This window comes from Capricornis sumatraensis, chromosome X (assembly GCF_032405125.1).
Source record: "Capricornis sumatraensis isolate serow.1 chromosome X, serow.2, whole genome shotgun sequence".
Lineage (NCBI taxonomy): Eukaryota > Metazoa > Chordata > Mammalia > Artiodactyla > Bovidae > Capricornis > Capricornis sumatraensis.
Window position 1 is genome coordinate 135137849 of NC_091092.1, and position 20040 is coordinate 135157888.

A 20040-nucleotide genomic window follows, 5' to 3' on the forward strand; every position below is an offset into this window, starting at 1 on the left:
GAAAGGTTTTGATGTTGGGAAAAGACTGAAGGCAGGAGGAGATGGAGGAAAACACAGAGGATGAGATGGTTGGATGGCATCATCAACTCAATGGACATGAGTTTGAGCAAGCTCAGGGAGATGGTGAAGGACAGGGAAGCCGAGAGTGCTGCAGTTCATGGGATCGCAAAGAGTTGGACATGACTGAGAAACTGAACAACAAGACTTTGTCATTTGTAATTTTCAAGATGACAGAATTCTTATCATGTTGACTTAACTGTCTTATAGTTCATAAAAAAACAGGGATGGGGCACACAAAGTACTTGTATTTCTTCAGATTATTCTTTTCTGGAGATAGAGAGCCCAAAACACATTTCTCATTGACCACTAAATTGACTGGCAGATAGCAATGGCTATATAACTCCCAAGTTGGGCCAAAGCCATACTGGAAAACAAAGTGGAAGTTTCCACATCTCATTACTAGTATCCAATATTCAGGTTTCAGAATTGAATTCCTCTGCATTAAGAAGATAGTGACTTGGTTTAATTACCCCCCATGAGAATTGCTGGTTCAATAATAGAACAGTGTATCTTATCCAATATGCACACAGGGTTACATTTGCAAACTTATGGGGGACGGTAGCCAGAAAACCAGTAGGTTGAAAAAGAAGAGAAAAAAAAAAAAAAAGCCTCTTGATTTTAGAACTTGAAAAATGAGGGCATGTGGTTTGGAAATGACCCTCCAGTCTGGTCTCTTACTGCCCAGCCCCCCATCCCTTTCCCCAGACTCCAGTGTGGCTCATCTAATCTATTTTGGTGGCAAATGTTTTAATATTTATTTTGCTCACACTTAAATTTTTTCTTCAGCCTCCAAAAACCAATTTACAAAGCATCTATTTTGGCATTATCTCTACCCACCTCTACAGTTAAATAAGCATATATTGCTTCATTTAATTCAAAAATGGAAAATAAGGAACTCACATTGTTCCCTCATCTTTGACTATGAAACATATTATGTGTCTCTAAAGGGCTTAAAAGAGATACTACCTGGTTGAGAATAATGGTTGACCTCTCTGTCAGTGTGAGACCCATGGCAACGGCCTGCATCTTCACCCCCAGCTCCAAAAGACAGATGGTTTCCTTCTTGGGCCTTCCCCTGTATCTAAAGCATATTCTATTATTTCATATATCACTTCCACCACATTTTAAGAGCTTGGAAGGAAAGAATACACCTTGCTTATTTTAGTATCTTCATCACTTGCATGTGTCACACTAAGTCATTTTAGTGGTATCCGACTCTTTGCAACCCCATGGACCATAGGCCTCCAGGCTCCTCTGTCCATGGGATTCTCCAGGGAAGAATACTAAAGTGGGTTGCTCTGCCCTCCTGCAGGGGATTTTCTCGACCCAGGGAATGAATCTGAGTCTCTTATGCCTCCTGTATTGGCAGGTGGCTTCTTGACCACTAGCACCACATGGGAAGCCCCATCTTCATCACTTAGTGGTGCTCAATATATGTTGGGGGGACACATGTTAGGTGTAACCAGGGAGTGCTTATACACATGAGCAGACAATCAGGCTGCCCAGGCAATTTTTAAGGATGCTGAGTAGGGAGGGTATGGCAGAGTACATTGGTGGGGCTGGGGAATCCTAGGGGTATTGGCCAAAGCTTAGTGTGGATGAAGAGCCAAAAGCACAAAGGCCTTGGAGTCTTGACAATGTGGTACAAACACTGTTCTGATTAGCCATAGGAGGTGGAGATCCCAATCCCTGTGAACCTCAGCTTCTTCCGTAAGAAGGAAATTTCTCTGTGTGCTTCAACTATCTTGCAGGACAGTTGTCAAGATGAAATGCAATCCTACATCTTCCAAGAGTTTTCTAAACTTTAGTAGTGTGATATATAGTTACCTTATATTATCCAAATCAGAACACTCAGATTTGGATAATATAAGATATATAGTCAGAGAACCAAAGGAGGTGCCATCAGAAATTATGTCAGAAGAATACCCATAAACCAGGAACCTCCTGGGAAAACCTGGCTGCACAGTCACTGGTCTATGTCTATCCATCCCTATCTATAGTCTATATCTGACACCTATATCTACAACTCTCTCTGTATATCTGTAGCCATTTATATCTGTATCAATGTCTACATGGTTATCTATACTCCTTAACTATATCCATATCTATTTCTCTATTTATATCTACAGCAATGCGTATCCAACTTCATTTATAATTTATGGATGTTATTATTATAAGAAACATCTCAGAGTACCTCACTTTCCCTAGTTTCTCCTAATTTCTCTGCCCGCCCATTGTTCCCTCTCTTAGCCATTTCTCACTAAGACTCTTCTCTTGGTAGTTTCTCTCTTCCAATCTGCTTCACTCCCTTCCCCCGTTCTGCTGTCTCTCTTAATTGTTAATAATAAGAAACTGAGAAATTTTTTTTCCCATCTGTCATGTTTCTTACACAATGTTCTTCATACCTCAAAAAAAAAAATTCTCTAAGCATATCAACAAAACTTGTCCTTTTCAATCTTTTTTGTAGTGTTGGTGGGAATGTAAACTGTGCAGCCACTATGTAGAACAGTATGGAGGTTCCTAAAAAAAAAAAAAAAAACACTAAAAACAGAGCTAATATATGACCCAGCAATCCCACTAGTAGGCATATACCCAGAGAAAACCATAATTCAAAAGGCACATGTACCCTCAATGTTGGGCTTCCCTGGTGGCTCAGAGGTTAAAGTATCTGCCTGCAATGAGGGAGACCTGGGTTTGATCCCTGGGTTGGGAAGATCCCCTGGAGAAGGAAATGGCAGCCCGCTCCAGTATTCTTGCCTGGAAAATCCCATGGACAGAGGAGCCTGGTGGGCTATACTCCATGGGGTAGCAAAGAATCGGACATGACTGAGCGACTTCACTTCACCCTCAATGTTCATAGCAGTGCTATTTTCCACAGTCAGGAGGACATGGAAGGAACCTAAATGTCCACCAAGAGATGAATGGAAAAGGACGTGGTACATATATATACAATGGGATATTACTCAGCCATAAAAAGGAATGAAATTTGGCCGTTTGTAGAGACATGGACTGTCACACAGAATGAAGTAAGTCAGAAAGAGAAATACTAATATCATATATTAATGCATACATAAGGAATCTACAAGAATGGTATAGATAATCTTATTTGCAAAACAGGAATAGAGACACAGATGTAGAGAACAAATTTATGAACACCAAAGGGGAAAAACGTCTTTAAACCCATGGAATAGTAACTCTTTATAGAAAACATCCTACCCAGCCCTACTGTAAATAACTGAGGATAGAAGAGGAAAGATGAAATTTGAACACATCTTGAACTACTCTGAGCCATATTCTGAAACATTTGTAACAATAGAATTGTCTCGCTAAGATGGTGGAGGAATAGGATGAGGAGACCACTTTCTCCCCCACAAATTCATCAAAAGAACATTTCAATGCTGAGTAAATTCCACAAAACAACTTCTGAATGCTGGCAGAGGACAGCAGGCACCCAGAAAAGGAGCTCATTGCCTTCAAAAACAGTTCTCTATTTCTCCTTTAATTTTCATTTTTATAACCTACTATTACTTTTCAAAAAAAAATACCCTATTTTTATTTTTTTATTTTTAAAATATATTTATTTATTTGCACCCTATTTTTAAAGCAAACTTCGTATATATATATATATATATATTTTTTTTTTTTAAAATAATTCTTGTGACTTTTTTTTCTCTTCTTCTTTTCTTTAATATTGTGTTTTTGAAAATCCAACCTCTACTCTAGATTTTTAATCTTTGCTTTTTGGTATTTGTTATCAATTTTGTACCTTCAAAAACCCAATCTTCAGTACCCATTTTTACGTGAGAGCAAGATTACTGGCTTGACTGTTCTCTCCTCCTTTGGACTCTCCTTTTTCTTCACCAGGTTGCCTCTGTCTCCTCCCACCCCCTTCTCTTCTCTACCCAACTCTGTGAATCTTTGTGTGTTCCAGACGGTGGAGAACACTTAGGGAACTGATTACTGGCTGGATCCGCCTCTCTTCTTTTCATTCACCCCTTTTATCCTCCTGGCCACCTCTGTCTCCTTCCTCCCTCTTCTTTTTTCAGTATACCTCCGTGAACATCTCTGAGCGGTCCAGACTGTGGAGCGCACATAAGGAAGTGATTACTGGCTAGCTTGCTCTCTCCTCCTTTGATTCCACCTCATCTCATTTGGGTCACCTCTAACTCCCCCCTCCCTCTTCTCTTCTCCATGTAACTCTGTGAACCTTTCTGGGTGTCCCTCAGTGTGGAGAAACTTTTCATCTTTAACCTAGATGTTCTATCAATGGTGCAGTATAGAAGGAGAAGTCTTGAGACTACTGTAAAAAATAAAACTGAAAACCAGAAGCAGGAAGCTTAAGTCCAAATCCTGAGAACATCAGAGAACTCCTGCCTCCAGGGAACATTAATTGATAGGAGCACATCAAATGCCTCCATACCTACACTGAAACCAAGCACCACCCAAGGGCCAACAAGTTCCACAGCAAGACATACCACGCAAATTCTCCAGCAACACAGGAACACAGCCCTGAGCTTCAATATACAGGCAGCTCAAAGTTACTCCAAAACCACTGACATCTCTTAACTCATTACTGGACACTTCATTGCACTCCAGAGAGAAGAAATCCAGCTCCACCCACCAGAACTCTGACACAAGCTTCCCTAACCAAGAAACCTTGACAAGCCACTGATACAACCCCACCCACAGTGAGGAAACTCCATAATAAAGAGAACTCCACAAACTGCCAGAATACAGAAAGGCCACTCCAAACACAGCAATATAAACAAGATGAAGAGACAGAGGAATACCCATCAGGTAAAGGAACAGGATAAAAGCCCACTAAACCAAACAAAAGAGGAAGAGATAGGGAATCTACCTGAGAAAGAATTCCGAATATTGATAGTGAAAATGATCCAAACTCTTGAAATTAAAATGGAATCACAGATAAATAGCCTGGAGACAATGATTGAGAAGATGCAAGAAAGGTTTAACAAGGACCCAGAAGAAATAAAAAAGAGTCAATATATAATGAATAATGCAATAAATGAGATCAGAAACACTCTGAAGGGAACAAAGAGTAGAATAACGGAGGCAGAAGATAGGATTAGTGAAATAGAAGATAGAATGGTAGAGATAAATGAATCAGAGAGGAAAAAAGAAAAATGAATTAAAAGAAATGAGGACAATCTCAGAGACCTCCAGGACAATATGAAACACTCCAACATTCAAATTATAGGAATCTCAGAAGAAGAAGACAAAAAGAAAGACCATGAGAAAATACTTGAGGAGATAATAGTTGAAAACTTCCCTAAAATGGGGAAGGAAATAATCACCCAAGTCCAAGAAACCCAGAGAGTCCCAAACAGGATAAACCCAAGCCAAAACACCCCAAGACACATATTAATCAAATTAACAAAGATCAAACACAAAGAACAAATATTAAAAGCAGCAAGGGAAAAACAACAAAATAACACACAAGGGGATTTCCATAAGGATAACAGCTGATCTTTCAATAGAAACTCTTCAGGCCAGGAAAGAATGGCAGGACATACTTAAAGTGATGAAAGAAAATAACCTACAGCCCAGATTACTGTATCCAACAAGGATCTCATTCAAATATGAAGGAGAAATCAAAAGCTTTACAGACAAGCAAAAGTTGAGAGAATTCAGCACCACAAAACCAGCTCTTCCACAAATGCTAAAGGATCTTCTCTAGACAGGAAACACAGAAAGGGTGTATAAACTCAAACCCAAAACAACAAAGTAAATGGCAACGGGATCATACTTATCAATAATTACCTTAAACGTAAATGGGTTGAATGCCCCAACCAAAAGACAATGACTGGCTGAATGGATACATGAACAAGACCCCTATATGTGTTGTCTACAGGAGACCCACCTCAAAACAAGGGACATATACAGACTGAAAGTGAAGGGCTGGAAAAAGATATTCCATGCAAATAGAGACCAAAAGAAAGCAGGAGTAGCAATACTCATATCAGATAAAATAGACTTTAAAACAAAGGCTGTGAAAAGAGATGAAGAAGGCCACTACATAATGATCAAAGGATCAATCCAAGAAGAAAATATAACAATTATCGATATATATGCACCCAACATAGGAGCATTGCAATATGTAAGACAAATGCTAACAAGTATGAAAGGGGAAATTAACAATAACATAATAATAGTGGGAGACTTTAATACCCCACTCACACCTATGGATAGATCAACTAAACAGGAAATTAACAATGAAACACAAACTTTAAATGATACAATAGACCAGTTAGACCTAATTGATTTATCTATAGGACATTTCACCCCAAAACAATGAATTTCACCTTTTTCTCAAGTGCTCACGGAACCTTCTCCAGGATAGATCACATCCTGGGCCATAAATCTAGCCTTGGTAAATTCAAAAAAATTGAAATCATTCCAAGCATCTTTTCCGACCATAAAAAAGGTTAGATCTCAATTACAGGAGAAAAACTATTAAAAATTCCAACATATGGAGGCTGAACAACACGCTTCTGAATAACCAACAAATCGCAGAAGAAATCAAAAACAAAATCAAAATATGCATAGAAATGAATGAAAATGAAAACACAACAACCCCAAACCTGTGGGACACTATAAAAGCAGTGCTAAGAGGAAAATTCATAGCAATACAGGCATACCTCAAGAAACAAGAAAAAAGTCAAATAAATAACCTAACTCTACACATAAAGCAACTAGAAAAGGAAGAAATGGAGAACCCCAGGGTTAGTAGAAGGAAAGAAATCTTAAAAATTAGGGCAGAAATAAATACAAAAGAAACAAAAGAGACCGTAGCAAAAATCAACAGAGCCAAAAGCTGGTTCTTTGAAAGGATAAATAAAATTGACAAACCATTAGCCAGACTCATCAAGAAACAAAGGGAAAAAATCAAATCAATAAAATTAGAAATGAAAATGAAGAGATCACAACAGACAACACAGAAATACAAAGGATCATATGAGACTGCTGCTGCTGCTGCTGCTGCTAAGTTGCTTCAGTCGTGTCCGACTCTGTGCAACCCCATAGATGGCAGCCCACCAGGCTCCCCCATCCCTGGGATTCTCCAGGCAAGAACACTGGAGTGGGTTGCCATTGCCTTCTCCAATGCATGAAAGGGGAAAGTGAAAGTGACTATCAGCAATTATATGCCAATAAAGTGGACAACATGGAAGAAATGGACAAATTCTTAGAAAAGCACAACTTTCCAAAACTGAACCAGGAAGAAATAGAAAATCTTAACAGACCCATCACAAGCACGGAAATTGAAACTGTAATCAGAAATCTTCCAGCAAACAAAAGCCCAGGTCCAGACGGCTTCACAGCTGAATTCTACCAAAAATTTAGAGAAGAGCTAACACCGATCCTACTCAAACTCTTCCAGAAAATTGCAGAGGAAGGTAAACTTCCAAACTCATTCTATGAGGCCACCATCACCCTAATACCAAAACCTGACAAAGACGCCACAAAAAAAAAAAAAAAAAGAAAAAAGAAAACTACAGGCCAATATCACTGATGAACATAGATGCAAAAATCCTTAACAAAATTCTAGCAATCGGAATCCAACAACACATTAAAAAGATCATACACCATGACCAAGTGGGCTTTATCCCAGGGATGCAAGGATTCTTCAATATCCGCAAATCAATGTAATTCACCACATTAACAAATTGAAAAATAAAAGCCATATGATTATCTCAATAGATGCAGAGAAGGCCTTTGACAAAATTCAACATCCATTTGTGATAAAAACTCTCCAGAAAGCAGGAATAGAAGGAACATACCTCGACATAATAAAAGCTATATATGACAAACCCACACCAAACATTATCCTCAATGGTGAAAAATTGAAAGCATGTCCCCTAAAGTCAGGAACAAGACAAGGGTGCCCACTTTCACCACTACTATTCAACATAGTTCTGGAAGTTTTAGCCACAGCAATCAGAGCAGAAAAAGAAATAAAAGGAATCCAAATTGGAAAAGAAGAAGAAAAACTCTCACTGTTTGAAGATGACATGATCCTCTACCTAGAAAACCCTAAAGACTCCAACAGAAAATTACTAGAGCTAATCAATGAATATAGTAAAGTTTCAGGATATAAAATCAACACACAGAAATCCCTTGCATTCCTATACACTAATAATGAGAAAGTAGAAAAAGAAATTAAGGAAACAATTCCATTCACCATTGCAACGAAAAGAACAAAATACTTAGGAATATATCTACCTAAAGAAACTAAAGACCTATATATAGAAAACTTTAAAACACTGGTGAAAGAAATCAAAGAGGACACTAATAGATGGAGAAATATACCATGTTCATGGACTGGAAGAATTAATGTAATGAAAATGAGTATACTACCCAAAGCAATTTACAAATTCAATGTAATCCCTATCAAGGTACCAGCCATATTTTTCACAGAACTAGAACAAATAATTTCAAGATTTGTATGGAAATACAAAAAACCTCGAATAGCCAAAGCAATCTTGAGAAAGAAGAATGGAACTGGAGGAATCAACCTGCCTGACTTCAGGCTCTACTACAAAGCCACAGTCATCAAGACAGTATGGTACTGGTACAAAGACAGAAATACAGATGAATGGAACAAAATAGAAAGCCCAGAGATAAATCCACACACCTATGGACACCTTATCTTTGACAAAGGAGGCAAGAATACACAATGGATTAAAGACAATCTCTTTAACAAGTGGTGCTGGGGAAACTGGTCAACCACTTGTAAAAGAATGAAACTAGAACACTTTCTAATACCATACACAAAAAACACCAGAAACTATAAAACTCCTAGAGGAGAACGTAGGCAAAACACTCTCCAACATAAATCACAGCAGGATCCTCTATGATCCACCTCCCAGAATACTGGAAATAAAAGCAAAAATAAACAAATGGGATCTAATTAAAATTAAAAGCTTCTGCACAACAAAGGAAACTATAAGCAAGGTAAAAAGACAGCCTTCAGAATGGGAGAAAATAATAGCAAATGAAGCAACTGACACACAACTAATCTCAAAAATATACAAGCAACTCGTGCAGCTCCATTCCAGAAAAATAAACAACACAATCAAAAAATGGGCCAAAGAACTAAACAGATATTTCTCCAAAGAAGACATACAGATGGCTAACAAACACATGAAAAGATGTTCAACATCACTCATTATCAGAGAAATGCAAATCAAAACCACAATAAGGTACCATTTCACACCAGTCAGAATGGCTGCAATCCAAAAGTCTACAAGCAATAAATGCTGGAGAGGGTGTGGAGAAAAGGGAACCCTCTTACACTGTGGGTGGGAATGCAAACTAGTACAGCCACTATGGAGAACAGTGTGGAGATTCCTTAAAAAACTGCAAATAGAACTGCCTTATGTATGACCCAGCAATCCCACTGCTGGGCATACACACCAAGGAAACCAGAATTGAAAGAGACACGTGTACCCCAATGTTCATCACAGCACTGTTTATAATAGCCAAGACATGGAAGCAACCTAGATGTTCATCAGATGAATGGATAAGAAAGCTGTGGTACATATACACAATGGAGTATTACTCAGCCATTAAAAAGAATACATTTGAATCAGTTCTAATGAGGTGGATGAAACTGGAGCCGATTATACAGAGTGAAGTAAGCAAAAAAGAAAAACACCAATACAGTATACTAACACATATATATGGAATTTAGAAAGGTGGTAACAATAACCCTGTATGCAAGACAGCAAAAGAGACAAAGATGTATAGAACAGACTTTTGACTCTGTGAGAGAGTGAGAGGGTGGGATGATTTGGGAGAATGGTATTGAAATATGTACAATAACATGTAAGAAACGAATCGCCAGTCTAGGTTCGATGCAGGATACAGGATGCTTGGGGCTGGTGCTATGGGATGACCCAGAGAGATGGTATGGGGAGGGAGGTGGGAGGGGGGTTCAGGATTGGGAACTCATGTACACCCGTGGTGGATTCATGTTGATGTATGGCAAAACCAATACAGTATTGTAAAGCAAAATAAAGTTAAAAAAAATTGTCTCAATTATCTCAATAGAATTAGCAATAGCATTAACTCTGAGATACTAACTTTAAACACGTGAACCTTGGTTTCTCCCATAGCTCTGTCCATCACTTAGAAGTAGTTGTATCTCCATCAAAATCGATTGTCTGATGCGAGTTATCATTTAGATCTCAAGACAAGATAAGAAAAAAGACATTTCTCATTCAAAGAGAAAATGTAACAGAGTTGAAAAGTAAATGAAAAGGTGCTAATTACTAATAATAGGTTACTTTTCGAATTGTTCTTTTAACTTCTAAAACTAATGAGTAGAGAAACACTTTGTAATCTCTTTGTAATGGACATCAGTTACTCGGTAAGATTAAAACTCAGAATGATTCTGATTATTTATAAAACTCATACTATAAAACTCATTAGTGCAAAGAAATAACAAAGACTTTCAAAAGAAATACCATTTTTGACATCTTTAAACAGTATCTTTGAGAAGACTGTGGAAATTTACTCCTCAAGGAAGAAGCTCCGTGGATTTAGATAAGTGATACCGGTGACTTTGGTTTTAAAACTTGTCATTTAGTAATCAGTGCAGGCTTCTCTAATAAGTTGCTGATCTGCTCCTTCATGTTTCAACAGCTGGCATTAGGCCAGTGTAAATGTTAAATTGACACCTGGGCTGGCCCTTAAAAATGTCAATGACACTGTTGGAAATGCATATCTGTAGATCTTGTTGGGGTTCCTAGAATCTCCAACCAATAGGCCATCGTTTGGGTTTGTATCTGTCAATCAACTGGCCTCTAATGTACAGAGTCTCAATCCAACCACAGACAAAGAAAAATCCATTTTAATTAGGGAAGCATGAGTTGTACCATCACAAAATTCACAACTCATGTGTTTTTAAAATTACATTTCTTTGGCAGAAATTTTTATTGTTTTGAGTCAATGCATCTAGGCCACCTCAACTGTGCCAATTACATAAATTCGTATCCATGTTTTGAAATAGATGGCATAATATAATATCAAAAAATATCATCTTTCTACCATTATGAGGGATGCAGGCAAACTGTTGAAATTAGCGAACAACAATATAGAGTGTAAAAAACTCCTGGGCTATCTTCATATCTTCAAGATTCCTGAGAGATTCCTTCCCCATCCTATTTAGGAAGGACCCAGGAAGCCAGCCCTACAGTCACAAACTGAACTCTGAGGAGAAGTCCTCTCCCCTCTGCAGAGACTAGGAAACCACTGACAACACCCACAGGAATTTTTCTGGAGCTACTCGCCAGCAGTCCTAACTTAAATGCGCTGGACTATCCAGAAGAGCAAATACTCAATAGCAATCTTGGCAGATGTTTCCATTTTTTATAAAAATGATCCCCTATCTCACATGGATCCTTTATTTGCTAATTAGTCCACAGTCCGCTGGGCTGAAACAAACAATGAAGCCTGTGGTATTGAAACATTTTTTCCCCTTGGCCTACAACCTCTGTTCACTTCTATTAGGCTAGGGCCAACTATGCTTTGTGATTTCAAATCTTGTTCACTAATTTCTCATAATTAAGAATATTTCACTTAGATTGGAGAAGAAAACAGAGTGGCCTCTTGCTATTATTAGAGGTGCAATATAAGCACTTTTTTCACACAACTGCAAAAAAACCAGAGCACTATACTCTCTGTGAAAAACAGTTTGGTTATTCTTGGAAAAAATGAACATCTAACTATCATATAATCCAGCAATTCCACTCCCAGGTATATGCCCAAAAGAATCAGAAGCAGAGACTCAAACAGATACTTGTGCACTAATGCTCTTGTGTGCATGCTACATCTCTTCAGTAGTGACCGACTCTTTGCGACCCTATGACTGTAGCCCACCAGGCTCCTCTGTCCATGGGATTCTCCAGGCAAGAATCCTGGAGTGGGTTGTCTTGCTCTCCTCCAGGTACTAATGTTCACAGTAGCAATATTCACAAGAGCAAAATGATGGAAACAGCTCAAATGATTGCAGACAAATAAATGTATAAACAAATGGGATCAATCCATACAATTAAATATTGGGTGGGCCAAACACTTCATTTGGATTTTTCAGTAAGATCTGACAGAGAAACACGAACTGTTAGCCAACCCAGTATTACTTGGTCTTAAAGGAATGAAATTCTTAGACATTCTACAACATGAATGAACCTTGAAAACATTATGCACAGTAAAATAAGCCAGATAAAAAAAGTACAAATATTGTATGAGTTCACTTATATGAGATATCAGTTACTGGGGGGAGGGGGAATAGGGAATTACTGTTTAATGTGGACAGAAGTTTCTGTTGGGGAAGATGGAAAAGATCTGGAAAATGAAAGTGGTGATAGTTGCAAAATAGTGTGAATATAGTTCATGTCCTTGAATTGTACACCTAGAGGCAGTTAAGATGGTAAATAAAAGTTACCATTATGTTATATGTAACATAACCATTATATATATAACATAAATTAAATAATTGGTATGTAATATATATTTTAGCACAATTGAAAAAAAAAAGAAAAGCACCACAAAATATCCAAAACCTTAACCAATGTTAGTGGGAGAAAGTTATAGGACAACCCATAACACATGTAATCCTCTCTGATGATATTTCTAATTAGAGAAGAACCAGTAATATTTCTGTCTTAATCATTTCAAGAAGGCTTTCCAAATGACACTCCTCCATGTCAAACTTTATTCACTTGTCTCAGACAATGAATACAACTGGCCTGAGATTCAATAACATACATTTTTGCTGTGGCCCAGGAGGGCCTAAAATGGCATGAGCCCAAGAACAAAGCAACCTCATATCACCAGATATGGAAGGTCCAGGCAATCAGTTGATTGAGTCATGGCCTCCAAGTGCCCAGGAGTCTGCAATTTAAGAATGCTAATTCTATGGAGTCAAGGGTCAAAACAGAAATGTCCCAGAAGGCAAAGTTGGCACCATTCATGAATGTTGTGTTCAACTTACTTGATGAAGCAGTCTCGGCCATCCCGGTTTGCCGTCATCTCCCATCCATAGGGTGGTACCTGGTTCAAGCCCCAGGTTCCCGAGGGAGGTGGCCAGCCTGAAGACTTCGTCCTGTGGCTGGAGGAAAGAAAAAAATCATTACACCAGACTCTTGGAAATTTCTTCTCTGACAAATTCCAGAAGGGGCATGGGACTGGCTCCTCTCAACTGCGGGCTGTATACTCAGCTGACTACATGAATGGTTAGGACATTTTTAGGTCATGTACTGGGCTCACAATCTGTCTTTACAGTATCTTGTTAGCTTTTCAAAGCAGCCTTACATATACACATCTTGTTTCACAAGATGGGGAAACGATGAATAGCTCACAAAGATTAAGCAACTGCCCTGAAGACACAGAAGCCAATTTTGAACGTTCACACTTTCTATGACACTAGGCACTTCTGGGACCAGATATTAGGATGGACTGACAAACAAACAGCTATCACAACACAATATAAATGCACACATGAAAATAAATTCCTATTTTTATACATCTGAAACAAATAACTCCAAGCCTCAGTTTTCTGAACTCTGACTAAACTACAAAATTTCCACTTACAACTACACTCCAGTCAAAGTGAGTCAGAAAACCTTAGACAAACTCTCCATTTATGTTGCAGTGAAAATACACACATTAGCTTTTACATTTTCTAGTTCACACCTTAAATGTGACTCAACAGCAAAATGAAAGCGTAGGTAAAAGAAAATTTTCTAGAAGCTTGTCTTTTCAAGAGCAAGAGGAACAAGGAAGTGACTCCATATCACAAGCAGCTGTGATGAGCAGCGTTGCTTGGTGACAATTGCTAACCAGAGGCCTAGGGTCCAGTTTCTGAGGCATCACTGAATCCTGGCCAGTGCTGTTCTGCCCGGGACCTGCAGGAATTCCACTGTTCTCTCAGGAACATGGGAGACTCCTTTAGAGCCCAACTGTGGGAAGGAAATACACGATGTCATTTTAGGATGTCAACCAACATCCTTCACCATTTGTCCTGTCTCTAGGTGATACTTCTTACTCTAGATGGCCTGCTAGATCTTCTAGGTGGTTCCAAATTGTAGATGGGAACAAAGTGTATATGTGTGTGTTAGAGGCTGGGTAAGAACAACTCCAGAGTCTCACAGTTAGTGTCTCAATAGTGAACCTGGAGCCCTTCATATATTAGAAAGAATCGCCCCCTCCCCTGTACCATGTATAACACGCACAACTTGTACAACCATCTATGGCGGGCCCCCCACAGTAAATATCCAAATCAGGGGTGTCAACCTGCCTGCAAGGAGGGGACAATTTTCACAGGATGCAAGGTAACTCAGCTCCACCCCTACTCCCACCCCATCCACACATTTGACCCTGACCCAATGCTTCTCCCCAAGGGAAACCAGCCCATTTCCTGAAAGGTTTCTGAAGAGGAACTAGCTTGCAGAATTCTAACTACCTCCACTGCCTTTAACTTCCATTTCAGTTTTCCCACATCCTCCATAAAGTGTGGGGAGCAAAAGAGTTCACAAATTTAACATAGATCCCACCATAGGGCTAATTCCCACCTGAGGACTATTACAAGAACAGACATGCCAAGTTTCTGTCCTTCTCTGCACACAATCCAGCAGGGACAATATCCTCTGGTGGTTTTTGAAGAGTGAACTGCTTGTCTGCAGTGAGAACTCATGGAGCCCCTACTCCCCTCCCCCCGACCCCCACCTGATGAGGTGCTAAAAAAAGTCTGCCAATTTCTCCAGAGCACCAGAGGTCTTATTCGGAACAAGCCCTTCAAGGTATGAACAGAGTATATTCTGTTGTTAAAAACTTTTGCAAAAGTACAATAGGAGGCGACATATGGAACATTCTTTTAAGTGAAAGGAGAGAATGCAACAATTTATTCTGGATTACTAAACTACAGTTTATATCAAAATCTTCATCTTTCCCAGAGGGAGAGAACTTATTAAAAAACAAAAACTGGGTTTTTGTTTTTTTTTTCCTCTCATTCTCTTTTTCCCACAAACTCTAAATCACTGACAAAAATACACTGGCTTCCTAATATAATTTACATGTAAAATACAGAATTATAGTAATAAGCTAGAAGGAGACTGAATTTTATTATAAACAACATTCTGCTAAATAAGGTATGTTCAGGAAGTAGTAAAAAACAAGACTTCAGCTAGATGCTTTCAAATTAAAGTCTTTTGTCATAAAAACACCAAAGGAAGTGCTAATGCTGGAAAAAGCCACTCAGTGAGTTAATTCAGGGCAAGGGACATCAAGTGATACAAAACAAATAACTGAATAATTAGAATCAGAAATAACCACACGTTAGTTTGTGACTGTGTTGACATAAAATGTATGGGTCAGAAGGACACTTGTAGAACTGAACCAATTAAAAGTGCCAGCACGAACTAAAAGATAACCCCTTTTCAAATCTAACCACACATCCTTAAGAAGCACTAAGGACAAAGGTCAAATTCTGGAGGGGTTTGGCTCCTGGGTCTGTGCAGTGTGGGAGCAAGAAGTTCACCGCGATATACAACCTGGAAGCAGACAGTTATACTCTGCTGGGAAGATGCTCTGGGGACCTCCTTTTGTGGCCCCCATCCCTGTGGCTGCACCAAACCCTCTATCACTGCCAGATGCTGCCCACCTCGGAGCTGCTGGCAGACACTCTTTTCCACCAGGAGGGCAAAGAGCTGGCCCCCTGGAGAGCAGAGGCAGGGCCAGCGCACATAAAAGTAGAGTCCACAGGCTGCTTTGCTTTAGAGCCTCCTCGGAGGCAGACATTATCCCCAGGGTGGACCAGGCGCTGCTATGAAGCAGTGATCCTGTGCAGAACTCCTCGCTTCTGGGAGGAACGCTGCCCTTGCGTCCGGTGTGAGATGCATGCTCTTCATTTCCCGCCCCCCATTTCAGAAAGAGTCCACTCTGAGTTCCTGGGCATCCTTCCCAGGGGCTGAGGTCTCTTACAGTATCTTTCCTCTGAATGAGGCCTTACTTTTCTGATGCAAAGACCTAATAGCTTCAAAGGTTCTCTTGACTCCCTCTATGGAGGCTAACTGTGCTGTAAGAAGGAACCATGTGGTTCTGCTCAACTGCTGGCATGGAGGTAGGCCCCATCCAGCTTATTTGCAAGGACTCCTCCAGCCAGATTTAGTGACTGAAAAACACAGGGCACCCAGTTAAATGTGAATTTCACACAAACATCAATTTTTTAGCATCAGTGGATCGCATATAATATTTGAAGTATATTTAAGTAAAAAGTTACATTCATCATTTATCTGAAGTTCAGATTTAACTGGGTATCCCATATTTTATCTGCAAACCCTACTCCAGCCCTTCAAATCAATGAACACCCAGATTCTCTGAGAATATCAAAGAGGCTAAAATATCATGGTCAAGAATCTTTCTGATTGGACTTGACCTTAGCAGCAGGACTGAATACTGAATAGACTCTAGAAATTATGATTCAGCAGGTCTGAATTGAGAACAGGAATCCATGAGTGAGTGTTGAAACTAGTTCCAATAATTCTTATCTTCAGGTAGAGTTGCTAGTGCTAAGTGCTAAGTTGCTTCAGTCATGTCCCACTGTTTGTGACCTTATGGACCATAGCCTGCCAGGCTCCTCTGTCCAAGGCATTCTCCAGGCAAGAATACTGGAGTGGGATGCCATTTCCTCCTCCAGGAGATCTTCCCAACCCAGAGATTGAACCCACGTCTCTGGTGTCTCCTGCATTGGCAGGCGGGTTCTTTACCACTAGCAGCAAACAAAATAAGCTGAATCTCCAATACTGATGAGAACAGCTGATTCACTGAGAAAGACCCTGATGCCAGGAAAGATTAAAGGCACGAGAAGAGGGTAACAGAGGATGAGATGGGATCACTGACTCAATGGACATGAACTTGGGCAAACTCTGCGAGGTAGTGAAGTACAAGCAGGCCTGGTGTGCTGCAGTCCATGGGGTTGTAAAGAGTCAGACATGACTTGGTGACTAAACAACAATAAAGCCAAAATACCCACTTAAATAGAATTTCAAATACAAATTAAATACTTTTTAGTATAAGTACATCCCGTGCAACATTTGGGACATAGTTATATTAAAAGATAATTATTTAGTATTTATTCAAAATTCAAATTGAACTAGGATTCGATGTTTTACCTCGCAAGAATGAAGTTTGGGAAATACTTACTTGACTAGTTGCTACTATTCAAAGTTTGGGCTGAAGTCCATCAGCATGGGTTTCTCCTGGGTATTTGTGTAAAGCATAAAATCTGCATTTTATCAGCAGCCCTAGGTGATTCATATGCCCACTCAAGTTTGGTAAGTGCCGCTTAAATCAGGAAAGTTCGTGAAGCCTTGCTACACACGGAACCACATAAGGGAACCTGTAAACGACACATGCCTGGACCAATGCCAAGCTGTTGGAGTCAGAAATCAGTATTTCATATGCCAAGATGGCCGCTGTGACCCAAAGTAATTCTACCATCTTTTATTTAGCTCAGGAGACACAGGAGAGGGAGGGTGTGGCAGTCAAGGAAATGTAAGCAGGGGCACTAGGTTCACTGGTCTGAGGACCAGCAATAGCAGCAGCATCACCCATGAATTTATTTGAAATGCAATTCCTTGGGCAGGATCCAAGATCTATTAAACCCAAAATTCTGGGGCTGGGTCTGAGCAATTTGTATTGAACCAGCCTACAGGCAATGCTGGTGCCCACTTGAGTCTAAGAAGCACTGAGTTACAATCAGACTTTCTTCAATCCAGGCTCTGACATTTGCCATAATTTCAAGTTATTCAACCTCTCTAAAACCCTAATCCCAGCCCCTCCTATATAAAATGGCAGTAATAGGACCATATCGTGGGGTCACAATGCATTTTGTAAAGCTTTTAGTATGCTGGCTGGCACATATTATAGGACATGCTATAAATCTTTGCTAAATAAGTCTCTACCCAACCCTCAGAACAGCAGAAGGGTGAAAGGCTCTGTTATCTACTTTTTTCCAGCCTGGCAAGAACAGGGTAGGAAGGACCTGACACTAACCAGTTATACCTTCCTGTGAGGTCACAAGTAGATGAGTTCAATAGAAATAGAAAAAAGTATCAGAAAGGATTTTTTGTTTAAATCAGGAAACATGTGTGTGTACGTGGATTCATGGTGCTGAGGGTCAATTGCCACTTGTCTCAGGCCAGGCCTTGAGATTCCTTACAACTCTGATGTTTTGTGACTTCAACCTAAGAGCAGGGCTGTGTGAACCACTTTCAAACACTTAGCTCAGCCATAAAAATAGCGACCTACATTGGCAGGGCTATTTAAATCACTCCAGAAACTTCCAGCAACTGACTGAACTGGTTTGCAACTTTATGTTATATTTGCAACAGATTGAAACTGCCCAGGACAAAAAAGACCTTCATATTTCATAAGAAGTCAGAGCAGCTATGATGGGTATAGACACTGTAGAACTATTTATGCTGAGACCACGGTTGGAAGCAACCTATGGTCACTTCCTGGGTGCATGCCACTAAAACCTGGACCAAATCTTGATGGCAAATCTGCTCTGGGAGAAGGCAGTTTCTTAGCAAGCACCTGCAGAAACACACCTCAGTATCAGAAAAAGGGACACCATAGTGGAGAGGGGATGTGTGTCTTGTACCCAAGTTCCAAATCAGACATGTTCCAATTCTGCCGCTTACTAGCTTTGTGACTTTGGACTCTTGATTCTTTGTGTCTTAATTTCTTCACCTGTGAAATAGAATTGGTCTCCCACAATGTTCCCCTCAACCGGGGGAGGGGGGCGTGCCCTCAGGCATCTAGTGGGTAGAGGCCCAGGATGCTGCTCAAAATCCTACGAGGCACAGGATGGCCCTGTCACAAAGAATGATCCAGCTAAAACGACAAGAGTGCCCCATACTTGCCAAGAATAAACCAAGTGATGAATGTCTAGTTCTTAGCACAGTATTTGACATAGGCGAGTGCTCAACATACTTTAGTGGGGGGAAAAAAGCCTTCTCAGTGTTTCCACGTAAAGCTGAATTATGATAAGCAAAATGGATCTTTACATCAGAGAGAATCCAGCTTTACATCAGAATTCACACGGCCACTTAATAGCTTTATGGCCTTGGGTGAATTACTTGGCTTTTCAGGTCTTCCGTGTAAAACGGAAGTAATGATATCGAGTTCACAGTGATGCGCTCCTGATAGATGAGATACAAAAAGCCCTGCAGAGCCAGCCTCACTTAGAACAGTCTCATCAAAGGATAAGTAGTGTTGTACGAGATAGTCACGATAGTAATGGAAATAACTTTTGTATTTGACAGGAGTTTAAACAGCATTTGTATATACATAACTACTTTAGATACTCACAAGCCTGACTCAGCATGCAATGACAGAATGCCTGCCAAAGCGTTCAGTTCAGATCAGTCGCTCAGTCGTGTCCGACTCTTTGTGATCCCATGAATCGCAGCACGCCAGGCCTCCCTATCCATCACCAACTTCTGGAGTTCACTCAAACTCACATCCATCGAGTCAGTGATGCCATCCAGCCATCTCATCCTCGGTCGTCCCCTTCTCCTCCTGCCCCCAATCCCTCCCAGCATCAGAGTCTTTTCCAATGAGTCAACTCTTCGCATGAGGTGGCCAAAGTACTGCAGTTTCAGATTTAGCATCATTCCTTCCAAAGAACTCCCAGAGCTGATCTCCTTCAGAATGGACTGGTTGGATCTCCTTGCTGTCCAAGGGACTCTCAAGAGTCTTCTCCAACACCACAGTTCAGAAGCATCTGAAGCATCTTCAGCGCTCAGCCTTCTTCACAGTCCACTCTCACATCCATACATGACCACTGGAAAAATCATAGCCTTGACTAGACAGACATTAGTAGGCAAAGTAATGTCTCTGCTTTTGAATATGCTATCTAGGTTGATAATAATTTTCCTTTCAAGGAGGAAGCAT

The 20040-nt window shown here is 40.1% G+C and overlaps 1 protein-coding gene across 1 annotated transcript in view; it reads right to left on the bottom strand.

The window, feature by feature from the left end:
* The window catches only part of FRMPD4 (FERM and PDZ domain containing 4), a 206425-nt gene extending 192472 nt beyond the window's left edge, over window positions 1–13953 (bottom strand). The window contains exons 1-2 of the mRNA XM_068963327.1: window positions 13871–13953; window positions 13076–13192 (exon numbers count right to left, since the gene is read on the bottom strand). Coding sequence (XP_068819428.1) covers window positions 13076–13192; window positions 13871–13953 — 200 coding nt within the window. The remainder of the gene's footprint in view (window positions 1–13075; window positions 13193–13870) is intronic.
* Between the last annotated feature and the right edge of the window lie 6087 nt (window positions 13954–20040).